The sequence below is a fragment of the Ambystoma mexicanum genome, chromosome 1q (assembly GCF_040938575.1).
Source record: "Ambystoma mexicanum isolate Mex_15411 chromosome 1q, UKY_AmexF1_1, whole genome shotgun sequence".
NCBI classification, from domain to species: domain Eukaryota; kingdom Metazoa; phylum Chordata; class Amphibia; order Caudata; family Ambystomatidae; genus Ambystoma; species Ambystoma mexicanum.
This window is the reverse complement of record NC_090922.1, coordinates 16,575,140-16,593,923: the sequence shown is the minus strand read 5'-3', so window position 1 is coordinate 16,593,923 and position 18,784 is coordinate 16,575,140. Positions and strand designations below refer to the sequence as shown.

The 18,784-nt window shown below is 45.3% G+C and overlaps 1 protein-coding gene across 3 annotated transcripts in view; it reads left to right on the top strand.

Moving 5' to 3' along the window:
- The window catches only part of NCSTN (nicastrin), a 1,205,995-nt gene extending 1,196,811 nt beyond the window's left edge, over positions 1–9,184 (top strand). For all 3 annotated transcript variants that reach the window (XM_069635427.1, XM_069635426.1, XM_069635429.1), the window contains one exon: positions 7,778–9,184. In XM_069635427.1, coding sequence (XP_069491528.1) covers positions 7,778–7,900 — 123 coding nt within the window. In that variant the 3' untranslated portion in view covers positions 7,901–9,184. The remainder of the gene's footprint in view (positions 1–7,777) is intronic.
- Positions 9,185–18,784: the final 9,600 nt, after the last annotated feature.

Genomic DNA, 18,784 nt, shown 5'->3' with positions numbered 1-18,784 from the left:
TTGGTCCTGCCCCCGCCTCTCAATTCTGGGGTATGGTGTGCTCAACCGTATCAGCAATTCTCGATCACCCTATCGACCCCTCCCCGATAAAGTGCCTCTTCCATGACTTTTTCGGACTCCCCCGGGACTCCAAAAAATTGGCTGGCTTTTGCATGCTCCTGGCAGTGCGATCCATCCTACTCTGTTGGCTGCGCCCCACACCCCCCACTCATACCCAATGGCCCGGGGCAGTCACATGGGCCTCTGACACCGAGGAAACCTGGTCTTAGCTACAGCCCTCTCACTCAAGGCCCAGAGATATCTGGCTTAAATTCCTGGACCTATATGTCTGATCTAGAGGTGAGGTGACACCGGATGCATCCTCTTCAGCTGTCGCCCCGTCCCATTTGGGGTCCCCACCCTGAACCATAGTCCGCTAGCGACTTGCTTATCCTACATATGTATTTGTTGAACACTCCGCACTGTAAGCAGTTACTGTAAGCTTGTTTTGTTTTCAACTGTAACTACATTGCACCTGTCCTGTATGTTGTTTGCCTGTGTTATGCTGCCAAGCTGAATAATAAAAAAAAGTTTTTAAAAAAACCAACAACACTACATGTCCTGCCCAAAATGTCCATCCCATTTCTGCATAACCCTTAACGTTCCCTCCTGCGTTGGCCATTCCACGGTCCCAATTGGAACCCTCAGTCCCCTGTGCAGCTCTGCATGCACTCACCAGCCCTCATATCCTCCTCTGGAAACCCCCTGTAGAGGTTTGCAAGTAGGTCACCTACCTTATCGTCTTGAGCGCTCGTGGGGGTGTCCGGATGGAGGTCCTCGGGAGCCAGACACCTGCAGAGTTGCGCAACAGGTTGGGTCGCGTTCACAATCTATCAACACAAAGACAAAAAAAAGGCTAAATAGTCTTATATGGAATACACAAAGCAAGACATTTCTCCAGCATTGGATCTTTCATGGATTCACATGCTTAGAATATTCCCCGTCGTCAGGCTGGGAATCCCCGGTACATTATATAGACCCTTTCCCGTAGGAAAACTTTTTCGACGCTTATGCGTCCTATCCACCTCGTTTTGTATCATGCGTGCCCGTACCGTCAGGACGTCATGATATAAATACCGGCCCCGCCCCCGCGCTCCCTCAGATTTCAACCGTCTTTCAAAGTAGTGGGATCCTCGTGATTACTACTAGTGAAAACTAGGTTGTTTTTTCTGTTTCGCTTCGGCGACGTTCAAATTCTGGTGAATTATGTCTGGAAAAGCGTTATTTCGCCCTTGTGCAACATGTGGCCTCAAAAAAGTTTATGAAGGAGATGGCCACATGGACTGTATCTACTGTCTCCACCCGCACCACACGGCGGATACATGTGAGATATGCCAGGGTTTCTCCCAAAAAACCCTTAAGGACCGTAAAAGAAGGCTGGTCGACTGGCTTAATGACGGAGCGGGTGCCTACCCGGCTTCAGAAGTTGGCTCCACGGCCTCCAGGAGCAAGTCGGAGCCTCCATCGAAAAAGGTACGGCCAGCGGAAATTCGCACTGAGGACAAGCATAAGGGGAAGCACGCTGGATCTTCCTCATCACATAAAAAGCCCTCCTCCTCCTCATCATCTAAAACAGAGAGGCAAGCGCTGTCAAAATCCTCCTCAGGGGACCGTCCCAGGTCTTCCATGAGTCGAGATGCTTCAGCCGGGAAGTCGGCATCGAAATCGGCGACGAAGTCTAAGGGCTCGACGACGACGACTTGCTCGTCGACCCCGGTGTCATTGACGATGCCTATTACCGTTCAGGCAGCAGCGGTTGGGATTCCTTCGTCGACGGAGACTCAGTCTATGGCTTGGCTGCCAGAGGTCTATGACCCGATCCCCCCTGAGGTCTTACTGCAGCCAGACACGGCCTGCTCGGCGGAACGTGAAGGTGACACGGTTCTGCAGCCATCGGATTTAGGCTTACGGCCTTCCAGGTCGGCGACGACGACGAGTGCGAGTGGGGGTATGGTACCTATATCATCCACGTTACTGACCCCCCAGACGGTTCTGTCTCTGGATGTGCTTAATACTCTTCAGAAGCTCCTGCAGCGGCTGGATACGCAGATCCCTCAACCTGGGACGTCATTGTCACTTTTTTCTGTACCTTCCGTCGACGAGCAAACTTGTACGGCTCGCTCGACGACTAAACACCCATCGGCTCCCCAGGCGGTAAAAGATCGTCCTCGAGCTCAGGAGGAGGGTGAGTTGTCGGAGTCCGACTCTATACTGGGTGACTCAGGGTCAGACATCTCCCTGTCACCGTCGAGGGACCCAACATGGAGTTCGGATGTAGAGGTAGAGTCTACGAGGAGCCAGACACAGCCATCTCCCCCGGATGATGTGGGAGCCTTCCATGCAATGATGGGAAAAGCTTGTTCCGAGTTCGGCTTGATTCCTGAGGAGCAGAAGAAAGACTGTTTCCTTTTTGACCATATGGGTCAAAGGAGAAAATCGGTATTTGCCATCCCAATTCTGGACCACGTGTGGCAAGAAGGTCTCAAGACGATGCGCCATCCGTTCTCGGAGCCAGCTATAAAGGGACGGATTGAGAAAAAGTTTAAAGCTCCGGAGTCCACTCCAAAATGTCTAACATCACAGCCTCTGTCTGACTCGGTGGTGTCGGCGGCAGCGGCTAGGAAGGCCAGGGTACAGCAAAAATGTTCAACGCCACCGGAAAGCGAGGCTAGGAGGCAGGACGCCTTTGGAAAAAAGGTACTCTCGGTCGGAGCGACGACAGTAAGAGCAGCCAATTCCTTAGCGATCGTGTCACGATATGATAGAGAAATGTGGCACAAACTGGCCCCTATCCTAGAACACCTGCCAGACGAACACCGGAAAGCAGCTATGTTACTGGTGAGGGATGGCGAAGAGGCATCGAACCACGCAATTAATATCGCAGTTGACCTAGCAGAGTCTGGCTTCAAACAAATCAACCATGGAGTAGTGCTTCGTCGATAAGCGTGGCTCAAATGTACTACTTTCCGTCCTGAAGTCCAGTACAAAGTCCTTGACATGCCATGTGAAGGGGAACACCTGTTTGGCGAAAAGGTTGATGAAGCGTTGAAGGGGATGAAAGAAGACACGGATACTGCTAGGTCCCTCGGCGCCCTTCAAACGGGTAGAAACTTTCGCTCTTTTCGCCCCTTTAGGGGTGCTTCTGGAAACTCCCGCTTTGGAGCTTCGAGGGACCGTGGATTTAACAGGCCCTCGTACTCTTCACAAGGGTTCAGACGAGCGTCCCAGTCGGCACGTAGAAACAGGGACTATCAAGCCTCCAGGCGGCGAGGCTCGGGTCCGTCGTCGACGAAGAACAAGCAAACCAGCAACCAATGACGGCCTTCGGAACGTCCTGGGGGGTCGAGTCTCTCATCACTTCGACCGATGGAAATGCATCACCACAGATCGATGGGTTCTAGACACGATTCGCATGGGTCATGCGCTACAATTCAAAGACAAGCCTCCGCGTCTTCCGCCTGTATTCTCGACACAGCCCCACCTCCGAATCCTACGACAAGAGGCGGCGCTTATGTTGCGAAAAGGGGCGGTAGAGAGAGTTCCTGTGGCACAGGAAGGACAAGGAGTTTATTCCCGGTTCTTCGTTGTCAAGAAGCCAAACGGCAAATGGAGGCCCATTCTCGACCTGAGGGTACTCAACAAGTGGCTAAAGAGCCTAAAATTCAAAATGCTAAAGCTCCAAGAGGTTATCAGGTCGGTGCAACCCATGGATTATCTATCGTCACTAGACCTTCAAGATGCTTATTTTCACATCCCAATACGCCCACGACACAGGAGATATTTAAGGTTCGTCGTCGGGAGAAAGCATTTTCAGTTCAAGGTCCTCCCGTTCGGGCTCAAGTCCTCCCCCAGGACGTTCACCAAGTGCTTGGCCCCTATAGCGGCCCATTTAAGGAAGGATGGTCACCATGTCTATCCATATCTAGACGACTGGCTGGTCAGAGGTTCGTCCAGGGAACAAACACGAGACAGTCTAAGGGCCACAATGTCCCTCTTACAGGAACTGGGCTTCGCAATAAACTTCAACAAGTCCTCCGTAGAGCCTTCCAGGACCTTGGTCTTTCTAGGAGCGGAGTTTCATACACACACAAGCCTGGTGAGACCATCCAGCGAAAGAATTCAGAAACTTCAAAGCAAGGCGTCCGAATGGAGAGGAGGTACCAAGGTTTCAGTGCGCAAGTACATGTCCCTGCTAGGGACCATGTCGTCCTGCATTCCGTTGATAAACAACTGCCGTCTGTTTATGAGACCTTGCCAGGAATTTCTAGCGGACCGTTGGGCGCAGAGCCGAGGTCGCTGGTCCGACAGACTGGTCGTCGACGAACAACTAGTTCAAGCACTCAGCTGGTGGAGAGTGTCTACTCATCTAACGAAAGGAATGCCTCTACTGGAACCGGAGTTCCAAAAGACGGTGGTGACGGATGCATCGCTGAGCGGATGGGGAGCTCATCTGGATACGTTACAGGTACAAGGCCAGTGGTCGTTGGAGGAGTCCTCCCTGCATATCAACCTGCTAGAACTGAGAGCAGTGCGATGGGCTCTGAAATCTTTTCTTCCCCAACTGAGGGACTCGGTGGTGCGTGTCATGACGGACAACACCACTACGATGTTCTACTTGAGGAAACAAGGAGGGACACGTTCCAGGTCCCTATCGACGGAGGCCCAGAAAATCTGGCATTGGGCCCTGCAACACAACATGCAAATCTTGGCGTTCCACCTGCCAGGAGTGAGAAACGTGGAAGCCGATGCCCTCAGCAGAGAAATGAACGAAGTTCACGAATGGGTGCTGAACGACCAACAACTACAACGAGTATTCAAGAAATGGGGACACCCTTCCATAGACTTGTTTGCGACGAAGAACAACAGGAAATGCCATCAGTACGCAAGCAGATGGCCTCAGCAGGGCTCGCTGGGGGATGCGTTCTCCTTCCCATGGACGAACAAATTCCTGTACGCATTCCCTCCATTTCCCCTTGTCCGGAGGACGTTGCAATGGATCCTCAGGTACCCATGTCGGGTAATTCTGGTGGCCCCGTACTGGGCCAGACAGGTGTGGTTTTCAGACCTGCTACACTTAGCGGTGGCGGAACCGATAAGATTGCAGAAGACCCCCGACCTTCTGTCTCGACAGGAGGGTGTCGTTTGGCATCACGACCCGGACAGCCTCAAGTTGACGGCCTGGCTCCTGACTTCGCCGAATTTGGTTGGCTAACGATTCCGGAGGACTGTCGGCGTATCCTGCAAGCGGCAAGAGCACCTTCCACAAACGCCTCATACGCGTACAAATGGAGAAGTTTCTGTCAATGGTGCGAGGATCAACCAGGTTTGGCCCCGCAATCGATTAAGCCGGAACAGCTCCTTCCATACTTGCTGTTCTTCGCTCAAAAGGGCCTGTCGGTATCGTCAATAAAAGTACACCTAGCAGCCATTTCCAGGTTTACTCGTCAACGGCATTCGGCACCATTGTTCAGCGACCGCCTGATTAAGCACTTCCTTAAAGGCCTCTTTCGGAGTTTCCCTCCAGAGAAGAAATTTCCGCCGGAGTGGAGCCTCAATCTGGTCTTAACGTCTCTTATGAAGCCTCCTTTTGAGCCAATGTCATCATCGTCTCTAAAGTTTTTGTCGTGGAAATTGGCCTTCCTGGTGGCCATCACCTCAGCCCGACGTATTTCAGAAGTTCAGGCTCTAATGGTAGACCCTCCATACTTAAGATTTTTCAAGAACAAGGTAGTCCTAGCCACTAACCCACAGTTCATACCAAAAGCTCCTTCGGTGTTCCATAAACACTCCTCTATTGTGTTGCCTACGTTTTTTCCGGAGCAATGCTCGGGAGCGGAGCGCATGTTGCACACATTGGATGTAAAAAGGGCTCTCAAGTTTTATCTTCATCGTACACAACCGTTCAGAGAAACGAGACAACTGTTCGTGGCCTATGGTTTGGGTGCTAGAGGAAAAGCCATTTCAAAGCAAGGAATGTCAAGATGGGTGTCATCTACCATTTCGTACTGCCATTCCAAGGCAGGGAAACCTCTTCTACGACGGTCAAGAGCTCATTCAACTAGAGCAGCGGCATCGTCGACGGCACTGTGGGCCGGAGTCCCTCTGGGGGACATCTGCATGGCGGCTACCTGGGCGGCTACACACACCTTTACCCGCCATTACTGCCTGTCGCAGCAACATGCCGAAGATACCCGGATGGGACAGGCGGTGCTCCGACACCTATTCCAATAAGGTAAGCCCCGGCTGAGGGGTTGCATCCTGTGGTATTTAGGACTGTATGTGGTTCGTTTTCCTATGTTAACGATTTCTAATGTATACATGATCATAGGGAACGGGCTTTGCGAAGAAAGTATATGGGTTTGCATGCACGCCTCCTCTTTGGGGGTGGTACTGCTATGTAATCTATTCTAAGCATGTGAATCCATGAAAGATCCAATGCTGGAGAAGGGAATAGTTTCTTACCTGTAACTCCATTTCTCCAGCATTGGTATCTTTCATGGATTCACATGCGCCCTCCTGCCTCCCCTGAACATGCAAACCGGTTCCCCCACTACTTTGGGGGCCGAAATCTGAGGGAGCGCGGGGGCGGGGCCGGTATTTATATCATGACGTCCTGACGGTACGGGCACGCATGATACAAAACGAGGTGGATAGGACGCATAAGCGTCGAAAAAGTTTTCCTACGGGAAAGGGTCTATATAATGTACCGGGGATTCCCAGCCTGACGACGGGGAATATTCTAAGCATGTGAATCCATGAAAGATACCAATGCTGGAGAAATGGAGTTACAGGTAAGAAACTATTCCCTTATTCAAAGAGTTTGCAAACTGAATAAATGGACAGCACCCCACTAGCCCACCACCCAATTTAACCCAACCCGCCTCCAACTCGCCTTCCCCTTATATCCCCTCATGGTCTGGCCACTTTAATTTTACATCACGTATGACTTTTCCCACCCCTAAGGACATCACCATTATTCATTTTGTTTATCGTATTAGTCCGTACTCGGTCTCCATCTGGATCCTGCTCCTCAGGTGATCATCTTCTTACAGGTCGGCCGCTCTGGTTCGATGATATCTGGCATCCACCTCCTCGGACGATGGGCATTGTGCCGCCGCACCAGACGTATTTCCAGCGATAGATAAGAACCCATTGTTTTGTCTAGTCCAAACTGGTTGGATCCAAGATGGAGGCCCAAGTGGTCTTCACCCCGTGCCTCTGGGAGTTCCTCAAAGCGCTGTCTCAGCAGTAACAATACGCATGTTTTAACAGAACAGCTCCCGGTGCTGGAATAAGTACTACAAAAGCCAATGGGTGGGTTTTCCCTATCCAATGAGCAATAGGATTTAAAGAAAAAATAATAAACGCTCTGGTTTATTCACATGACAAATGACACTTTAGGTATTCACATATTTCCCCAGACTCCTCCCATATTCTCTTTTACCTTCCTTACATATTCATTTCCATCGTACACACATCTTTGTTTGTCTGCATGTCATTTGCGAGCCTCGCCAACAATCCTGAACGTCACCAATAGTGTGTATGTCACAAGCGGTTGTACATTATCCATGAATGTATGCATCAGAATGTTTTTGTAGTGGTTGTCATTTGTTGGTCAGTGTATTTGAGGTACACTTTATTTAAATGTACCATAGTCTATGCTGGAATTCGTAGTTCTGTTCATTAAACATTTGTTTTACGTTAAACATTTTCCATTATTTTTCCTTTTCTATCCAAGGTAATTACGCTAGTTGTGGGTGTCACAATTCTGATTGTCTCCCTGCTCGCCACCTACTTTATCAACGCCAAAGCAGACATTCTCTTCACAAGTACCCGGGACCCTGGAGCTGTGGCCTACTAAAGTACCCTTATGATCTACATTTTCTTTCTCTTTCCTCATTTCTCATGTCACGAGAGAAACTTCACGGTTTCAACACTAGGAACAGGAGGAAAGACCTGCAGAGACTGCTTTTACAAAATCAACCAGACCAACACTTGAGTATCTGCTTTTTAAAGTAAATGTTTTTGAGAGGGTTGGAAGTGAAATTTATATTGAGGTGTTCTGAGCATGGCATGCTTCAAGCAGTGCTTATTTATTCTTAGTATTTTTCCAAGTACAGGCTAATCATTTGGTAAAGCTAAGGGGTTATTTCTGAAAGTGCTTATTCAGTCGTGAAAAGGGTGCTTCCTTGGGTGCTTTTCCTTCGATTCATCTGGCTATTCCAGTAGCAGCTTTAGGTCTCTGCTGGTCAGTTGTCCTCTATATCTCCTAAATATGTATAACCTAGCAAATGATTTGATTGTGGTCTCTAAAAACAATGTAGTTGGATACTGTCCTGGATCTATCAGGAGACCAAAACTGTTTTCTCTGGATGAGAACTTCTCACATTTGATTGAAGGCTTCTGTTAAACAGATGCCTCTTCCATTTCCTATCCCTTGATGTCAGTTACTCATAGGACTAATGTCGAAAATACTGGAATGTGAACCATGCCTGATAACATATTGTACTGTAGAAAAATGGTGCTAAGTGGCACCGCACTTTCACACTCATTTTCATGTTTCCTCCAGTTACTGTCTAGATGTTCACCAAGGAACTGCCTCATCTATAATTGATTTAGGATGCACAATACACTGATTTTAACTTTAATTGATTCTGCTGGAAACCTCATCTCTTGACAATTGTTCCATAAAATATATACGTGTTAAGAAGCAGTTTGTGATTACAAACATCATGATGGAAGTGCAGATAGTACTGTAAATGCCAATGACCTGTCTATGTGAGATTGTGGTAGGGTCATTATTTTCTTTAGGGTGTGTGGGGAGGCAGAGTGTAGCTTGAAGAAGTGAGGGACACAATAAGGACCACAACTACAGAAGAAGGAATTTAATAAAAATGCACTGCTTGATCCTGTGTTTTCAATTTTGTTCACTGCCACTTCTTAAGGAGATTAGAGGGTGGGTATGTGCGACTCATCGTCTCTTTAATATTGGTTTAGGAAAATGATTATGCTTTCCGGCATAGGGCTGAACTTGATGTGCACCATTTATTTTATATAGAGTTGTGAGCAGTAAAATATCCAGCATGTTGAACGATTTTGAAAATTGTTAAAAACTGTTAAACCATCAATAAAAGAATACAAAATAGTTTTGTCATCTCGTGGTTAGCAGAATAAAGTAATGAACAATGCAGGTTTGTGAGGTAAAAATAGTTTGCTGACTAACTCTCACTGGAGTCCACCTAGTGAAAATGATCATTTCTGTAGCAAGTGATGAGTTGGGCCTGTGTAAATCCTTTTAGGTCTTCTAGGAGGCACTGCTAGTGTGACTCAAAGATTCACATTGTGGAGCTTACCCTCTTGCATCTAATTATTGTTACTGAACAGGGGCATAAATATGATTACTTTTGATGCCCTCAAAGTACAATTTTATATGCAGAGGCCTTCCTGAAAACCTCAAAAGGCATTTGCTCTTTCTATTTTTGTTCCGGTTTGGTTTCTGGTGTGTTTTCAAATGCTTTTCCTAATGCATTTTTCAGTGACAAAATGTGAACATCAAACTTCTCCTGTTCGTTTTGGGACAGACTATGTTGAATATTTTTTTTAAATCTTAAAAAGAATACTGCTCAACTCAGTGTGTATGTTTCTGCTTTGTTTGGGTTTCACTAATAACTTTGTGTGAAATATATACCAATGTAGGTTGGTTGCACTGATCTACTCTTACATGCATCCATAACAACACACGTTTGGTCATCAGTGCCAGTATAATTAATAGGGAATGATGCTATCTGGAAATAATGGTTTTCCTTCGTAATGTTTTTGCAGTTTGATATTCATGTGATAAGTAAAATGGATTGTTGGGAATTATCACCATTATGGGCTTTTGCTAGGTGCATTATCATTGACAGTTGTATCCTGGATATTAAAGCACTACCATACAATTTTTGCTTTTAGTTACTCTCCTGCAGCGTTTACTAAACAAAACAATTATTAGATACCACAATTATGTATTAATGCCCTCCAAACGGACATTCACACTCAAAATCACTCTGTAAATATATATTTGCCTGTATTCTGAATGTTCTAAATGGAATAAGTCCTACTTGAAGGACCCTTGACATCTAAGGATATTTGAGAAATCATAATTGAAGTTCTTGAACAGTAATGTTTTACTGAATCGGTTGAGTACACAGTAATTTGCTCCACCACCAAAAATGTGTCTGCTTGAAATAAACTATCTATACATGCCATCACGATGTATTTGAGCCCTTAGGCAAACGCTTGTCAGAGAGAAGATGCCTATGCTCATGAAAAGTTTGCACTAACAAATAAATACATTTGGGAATCGTTAAGCACACCACCTCAGATGAGAAGTTAAAGGTGCATTCTAATTGTGACCATTATACCAAACGTGTATGATCCTTCAATAGCACAATATAGCATACACTTTGTTGGGAGGGATTATGCTGAAATATCCTGCAGATGTCCTTGAACATTGGTGAGACAGCTCCACAGGTGCGTTGTTAAATAGTCTATTGGACACCGGAACGCATGTAGAGACAAGGTCTGAGTCTGACAGATACTTTCTGGGGATGTGGGCATTCAAGAGGTACACTTGAGCATATGCTATGGGATTGCTATAAAGTAAAAACATTTAGGCGCAGGATTGCTGAGGTGATGAATAAAGTTATGGATGAAGACAGAGAATATGATTTTGTAGCTCTAATTTTGGGTGAAGATACTGACTTGGAGGATCTGTTGTATCATCAAGTAACTTGGATCCTGAAAGCTTTGATGGTGGCAAAAAGGTTAATTCTACAACACTGGAAAACGGCATTCATTCCAACTAGAGATACTTGAGTAGAGGAAATGTATTCAATTTGCAATGTTGAAAGAGTAGTAATGAACTTAAAATATTTTTAATAACATTTGGAGCGCATTTCTGAAATATGATTTGAAATGAATTACAACTAGAGGAAAGAAGAACTGGAGGAGTCTGGACAATGAGATACGTTTATTAAATTGATTTACTGAAATTATTAATTGCGAATAATTCTTTATAAATTATTTTTGCAAGGGTTATTTAAAATCAGGGGGATTACTTGAACATGTTCAGTGTTTATAAATGTTTGTTTAAGACAATATTTGAAAGTTTGCTAGTTATAAAATATGTATTTACATTGTTATAAACTGAATAAAATTGGTTAAAGATAAAACAATATAGCATCCATCATTCCATTGTCTGGATTCAGTACAAGGTTCCTTACTGTACAACGAGAGAAGATACAGAGCTCCCTTAAGCAACCTCTCTTCTTCATCAGATTGTCAATTAAATGTATGTCCCTGTTGTGTTTTATTATTGTATGATTCGTTAAAAAGTAAAGATAGAAAAAAGTAAGTGTGGAGGCAAGGCCAGCCAAATGATTGTATGGGTAATGATGATTTTGTTTGACCATATTTTCTATCAAAGAGTGTGGGGGCATTCCTTAAAACACCTAATATTATATTGCAGGGATCTAAAGGTGTATTGCCTCGAGTTACTGTCCAGAGCTGGTTCAACTAGGTCTCTTCTTTCCAGGTGTCTAGGGAGCCCATAAACCACCTCTGTTCTTACTAAACTGGTATAAAATTGTGTTTATGAACTCATTCCTGAACAAGATGTTTATTTTAGATTGTTTATTTTTAGTTGAAATCAAGAGGTCTATACTTAAATGTTTGTGCAATGTTATGTAACGATGGAGCACGCCCCGAAAATGGGCACACAGTCCGAAAGGCATCGCAAGAGTCTCTGCAAGCAAATAATGATAAATAAAACAGAAGATTCCTATCTACATAACTGTGGCTAGAGTATCTATTGTATTTGATTATATTACAATTTATATGTTTTAATATACAGTTGTATTTACTACCACCTAGGTGTCCCCAGGTCTGGTGAATGTTTCAGACACTTTCTGTTCATTGTTTTTGTGCTAATGTTTTGTACATCGGGTCTATGGAGGACACCTTTAAGCCTTAATTTAAAATTGTATTTAATTACTATCAAGATAAATTACTTATGTGGTGCCTACCCCAAACCCCCTCTTTCTCCTGGCAACCCTCCCTCAGACCTGCAACTCTCCACCTGCCGCTAATTCCCCACCAATATTGCCTGATCCCAACTCCCCATCTAAATTTTAGGGGGTACATTTGATTAAAATAATCGAGCAAATAGAAATCGAGCAGTTTTTGCTCAAGCATTAGACCTACTGGCAAAATCTGATCTATTTTCAGAGAGTTGTGTCACTTGCCTGACCACATGGTACTTAAGTGGCAAGACCACCAGACCCTTTTAGAGTATTGGGAGAAGAACTAATTATTCATTGTGCTTGGCGTGTTAACTCTACCTTTCACAAATATAAACCATGATAAAAACAATCATACATTATATATTTGCCATTATGCAATACAAAATTCATTAAGATCCAGTGTCCCATTTTATCAAATTCATCTGCAATAATTTGAAAGGAAAAAGAGAAAAAAAGAGAATGTATCAATGTAGTTTTAAAACACTACCAATAAAATCTAATAGTGGCTAGCATTAGTAAAATTTGGTTACACGCAGAAATGCGTTCCTATAATTCATCCGTGTGAAGACAATTCAAATCTTAAGAAACGTGAAAAAACATATCTTAAATGATTTAAATATAAGCATTGTACAACAAGATGTTACTATGTTTCTATTTTGGTGTCTTTCAAACAAAACCTACACAATGGCTTGGATCTATCGATTAGCCCCTAAAATGTCATTAGTCAGTAATAAACTAAAACAAACTCTTAAAAATAGTTGTCTCTATATGGGGCACGGGCATTTTTCTAAATATTTCAAAAGAGTATTACATGTTCTTTCTATGCCAGGTAAAAGCGTATATTGAGTACCCTCGTAATCTATTAGTGCACCAATCTAATTGTCTCAATGTCTTTCTCACCAGTAGTGGTGGTTCTAAAAGAACATATTTAGTACATTGTAATAGTGTTAACTGGTCCAAGAGCTACCTTGCCATTGTTGTGTATCGTGGTCCACAGGAGCGTCTATTGCGGCTCTCTAGGATGCCATTATATGGAGTTCCTAGGAGGATCTAAAACTTTCCTTTAGAAACATAAGATTTTCCATTTGCCCATATACTCTAAGGCGTTGAGAGCTCTAACTCCTATTGAGCAATAGAGGTGGGAACTCCCTTAGGCATTTTAAGGATAGTTCTCAAGAATAGACCTAATCTAGCACATTATTCCAATGATCAGTTATCTCTGCAATGGGGCTGCTTTCATTTTATAAAACCTTATTACCAGAATTAAGGAGAAGCAACCATATACATGATTTCTTTTTATCTGGTGCCACCAGAGCTAAAGTCTTAGCTTGAAAAGTTCTAAGGGAAGCCTTAATCGAGCGTCTCTGAAAAATGGATAAACCCAAATAAGTCATTTTACTGGCAATTTCCAAATCTTATTGTTTTTGTCTCCATGTAAATTTAGTCTTGCGTTTCTCATTTATGTTTAAATAATATTCAATGTCGTTCAGTTGTGTTTGAAGGCTGATAGGAGTAGAATCTATAAACATCAAATTATCAGCATGCGCCAACCAAGACTTTCTCAACGTAGGAGAGGAGGCCTGCTCTCTTTAAATGCCTCCTCTATGTCGGATATGTATAAATTGAAAAGCATGCGTGTCAAGACACAACCCTGCATAATCCCCTTGATGTAGCTATTAGTTTCGACATTTGCTATGCATTGTTCAATCTGACTTGAACTTTTAGTCAGTATGTAGAAAATGCAATGTATTCACCAAAGATGGCGCGTAGCCCCAACCAAGAAAAGACCCATAGTAAGATCAATAAAACAAAGGTGTAAATAGCTTGCATCATCCTAAATGCCCTCTTTTGCATTAGTTCAAGAAAGAAAACATTTGCCAAGTTACCTGTTGGGTAAGAATTTATGTAGTCACATTGTGTGATACTACACCACACTTATCTGCTTGGTATTAGGTAACCCACATTTTGGTATAGGTCTGTACTACACAAGTTGGTGACTGAGCAGCCAGGCCTATCTCAAGAAGGGTAATTGTGAGCTGTAGCAATGAAATTCGTAAATGCAAGTAACCCTTACACTCAAGGTTTCAGTTAAGTTATTTATCTAATTAACATCAATTTTGAAATAAGCATTCTTTAAAAAGGCAATTTATGTAACACTGTAAATATACTTTAAAAATACTTTTCAGAATAAAACAAGTTAGTGAATTCTCTTTTGATATGCTTCTTACACAATTCCTACACCCTGTGGTGACTGGATTCACAAGGACAATAATGGCATTTATATACCACAATAGCTACTTTGCAGATTCTGAGGTTGCAGAAAGGAAAGGCTTAAGGAAGGAAAAAGTTATACAGTTCTCAGTATATGTGAGGACCGTTTAGAATCTCCCAATGAAATATAGACAAGCCTTTTCCAGCAATAACAGTCTAAAACAGGTTACCACCTATTAGGGACAAACAGTACCAAGGTCAATGGGCCAGAAGAGTCTGCAGGGAGCCAAGACAGCCAAAGTTAATTTGAAACGGTCTATGGAGCTGAGGCACCTCTTAGAATCAAAGTCTTGCACAAAGTTAGAGAGTTTGTAGAAAAATCACTTGTATGGTCACAAGCTGTTAAGCCTGAGAAAAGCAGAGTTAGAATCACATCCAAAGGTAAGCCAATTAATTACCAACTGAGAAGAGCACAGCTAAAAAGACAATGAAGTAAGTACCCCAAGTCTAAACAGTACCTCTGGTTTGAATAAGAGCGGTCCAGCTAGATTCTGTCCTATTGTCCTGTTGCAGCAGTGCAGACCCTGTGTTCCTGAGCCTCAAGTCGTAGGGACAAGAGGGAGGAAGTCTGGAGGGCTCCTGTGGTGGCACTGGTTGTTAGCAGCTACAGGCTCCTTTCGGTTCAGCGGCTCTTTGCGTTTTCAGCGCTTGGTAAACCGCACCGTTGTGGATCTCTGATACCGGTTCGGCTTCCTTCACTCCTTGGGTCCTGCACTCTGGTGAGGGGACTCAAGCTCTGGTCGTCCTGCTTCTGGAGGGTCCTTAGAAGACTCTTGGACCTTCTAACCGGATTTCAGACTTTGCACTCGACTACAGAGTTCTCGACCCCTGGAACTCGGTTCTTGCAGCAGCAAATAAGTACAGCCAATCAGGGAAAGTGGTCCAGTGAAGTTCGTCTCAGTTGGTCCCGCTTGTTAGGAAAGATTTCGTAATTGTAGGGAATTTTCCTTCCATGTGGCAACCCCTAAACTTTTTGCTATTGTTTTTAACCTTGTTGTTGACTTTGCCAGAGAAGTACAGCCTTCTGCCGCACTTCTCTGGGCTTTCGCTCCTTTCTTACGGGGAAACTGACATGCCCTTAAGACAGTCAGTACCGGGGAACGTGGTTTCCCGTAGTTTCTTTTATCGTGTCGCAGCTTTAGTGCAACACGACACAAGAGGGCAATGTAAGCTAAGTTACAGCTCTCTTGGGTCTCTAGCCTTCTACAGGCCCTAGATACTCTTTTAGGAATGTATTTGATCGGTGCAAGTCATTCAGGGACTCGAATGGTGGCAGCGATCGTATTGTTTATTTTGAGCTCCTTTTGGCGTTCTGAGCACGTTTTTGCCCTGAACCCAAAATGGTGGCCTGGCTCCCAAAATGGCCAGGCCGCGAGGCTCCTTTGTCTTGTCCACTGACCGGCTTGCTCCCTTCACCTTCCCCAGGTCAGACGACCCGGGGCCTTCCTTATTTGGGCATGTACTTTCCCGCGAAACGTGGTTGCTTTCGCGGGCTTCTACATGTCGTTTGCGTGCCTCCAGGGTGTGGGCTGGGATGTCTGGTCCCAATACACATCCTGGGTGCCAGAGAGTCTGGGGTGGTGTGAATGCCTGGGACCACCGTGGTCCGTGATTGGTCCACGTATGGTATGTGTGTTGATGTGCGGATCTCCCATTGGCTCCCCTCCGTTTTGGCGCGAAGGGAACCGTGGATAAGAGGGAGCTGGAAACACCACTGCCATGTCGATCTCCTGAGTTCTTACGGACCCAGGGATACAGGAGCCAAGTATCCTGCGAACACGAGGCTGGACCGAGGAATCGCTGGTGTCCCCCTGAAGAACTTCTGCTCCTCATTGCTGTCGTCCGGTGAAGCCCTTTCCACCTAAGATCGAACAAGAAGGCCTGTACTGGCGCTTCGACCTATTGGAATAGCAGGACCAGCTATTCCCGGCACCTTCATCAACTCCTGCCGTAAGCCTTCGGAAGTGTCTCTGGGCCATCCAGTTGACTGACCAGCTTACTAAGGAGTCCTGCTCTGTAATCGCCGACAGGTTGGGTGGTATTCTGAGTCCGGGGCACGCTCACACGCTTCGTTTGCTTAGCAACCCTAAGCTAGAGGTGAACGGTGCTCGTTTGGCTTGAATACACCCGGCCGTTCCGTTGCCCTGCCGTGGCGACAAAACTGTGCAGGATTCTTCGATCGGGACGTCTTTTTACTCTGCACGACGACGAGACGTTCCCTGCTCTTCAGAACCTGCCAGAAGCTGCATCTATCGAGGAGAAGCTCGGGCCTGCTTGCTTCGGGGACCGGTGAGTAGATTAGCTAGGATCTGGTCGCCCTCCTGCAGTGCCCCTTGCTTTTCCCCGCTGTAAATACAGCACCCCTTGTCCGTACTCGCGCCCTACTTCTGCCTCACAGTGGAGGCTGCGCTAGAGTCGCGGACCGTGTTCTCCTTCATTAGGGCACCCTACAGAGCTGTCCAACGTCCTCCGAAGAGCTTCACCTTCTGCCCATTGGCACCGGCGTGTGCAGGTACTTTTGAGCGCTAGGCTCCACTCTTCGTAGGGATTGGACTACCATCCAGTTAGGGGCCTCAGAAGGCGGAATTATCACAATCATTGGTTCGCACTGCCTGTTTTCCTTCCCCTGCAGGTGGATAACATATTTCGTGCTGCTAATGCTGTGAAACTGTGTATTCTGTATATATATTGGGTGGATAGTGTATGTGTTGGTTTAATATCGTTGTATATTGCTGCTTTTACTGTGGTTATTAGTTTCAAGGCCTTATAATAAATGTGTATCTATTTTTGATATAAACAACTGTTTGGAGTAGTTTGTAAGCGCTCTTGCTTTGTGTGCTCACTGCGGGCTTTCAGTCACCCTCACCCCTCTTGAGACCTAGTCTTGACCGCCGCGATCGCTACCTTGATTGGTCTGGCTTGTCCAGAGGTTACCCTGTTCCAAGTAATTAGGTTGGCCTTCTGAACTTCTGCGCCACCAGGACAGAGTTCAGAAATCCGTCTTAACAAATTGGTGTACAGCGGTGGGATACGACTGAAGGTATCCAGTGTTGCGCACGAGCTAAGGCGTTTTCAGGTTATTCCAACCAGGACACGCAGTAAAGTATTGAATATAACGTTAAAAAGGCCATAGTCCTATCAACAGTATGGAAACGAATACTTTATTAACCTTAAATGCTTCGAAATCTGAAACATTGAAGAAGATGTGTGCGGAGAGAGGGGTTTCCTCTCAAGGCACTAAATTGGAAATGATCCAGAGAATCGTGGCGTGGCAAGAAGCGCAGCTTGACGCTATAACTTCCGAGGACAGTGCAGAAGGTGGTGGGGCTGCTCTCACTGGCAGAACCGACGGTTCTGCCGCTGCACTGATCCATCACGACCACGAGGACAGGGAGGATGTAATGTCTAACGTTTCCTCTGCCAGTGTTGATGGGGAGGCTATGCTTGAATTCAAGAAGCAAGAGCTGCGGTTTAGGCAGCAGGAGCTTGAATTCAGCATAGCCAAACTGAAAATCGACCAGGCAGAAAAACAAAAAGACAGGGATCACCAGTTGGAACTGGCCAAGCTTCAGTTCGCAAATGGGTCCAAGGGTCCTGGACATGGTTCTGGGGCTTCCTCTCATCCACGGTTTCCAAAAGATCTGCTCAGTGTGTATGAGGAACGAAATGACATTATGGACTGGTTAAATGCGTTTGAGTATGCATGCGAGGTTCAAGAGGTTGATAATGCGGATAAGATTGCATGGTTACTCAGCAGACTGCCCCATTCTGGTTGCAGTGCCATTATGGAAATGTCGAAGGCCGAGCGCGCTGATTTTGCAATGTTGAAGCAGACTCTCATTTTAAAGTTTGGGAAGACTCCGACCCAATATTTAAAAAGGTTTAGAGAGTATAAGAAAAAGGAAGGTGGTACTTGGGTGTCGTATGTAGCTGAGTCCCTGAAAAACTTGACTGGCTGGGTTGAAGGTTATAAGGTTTCTACCTTCGAAGGCATGATCAATCTGGTCATGCTGGAACACATTTTTGCTTCTTCTTCCCCGGAGCTTAAGCAGCATTTGGCCGATTCGAAGGAGATAGATCCTAAGAAGCTGGCCATTGCAGCAGACTTATGGGTGTCACATCGAGTGTCCCATAAGGACAAAACTCATCCTGATAAGCAGGAGGAAGGGAAAAAGTACAAGGATGTGGTGGGTGGGGAATCTGCTAAATCTTCTTCCCAAAAGGGCCACAAAAAGAAAAATAAGGGTAAGCCATACGAGAACTCACAGGGTAGCGGAGGTTCGCCTCCGAAACAGAACTCTGGTTATAATAAGCCTCCCTACGTAAACAGACCCAATGGGGCTTGTTTTTCTTGTGGAGCAACTGACCATGTGAAGGGGGATCCCCGGTGTAAGGTTAAACCTTTGGGGGTC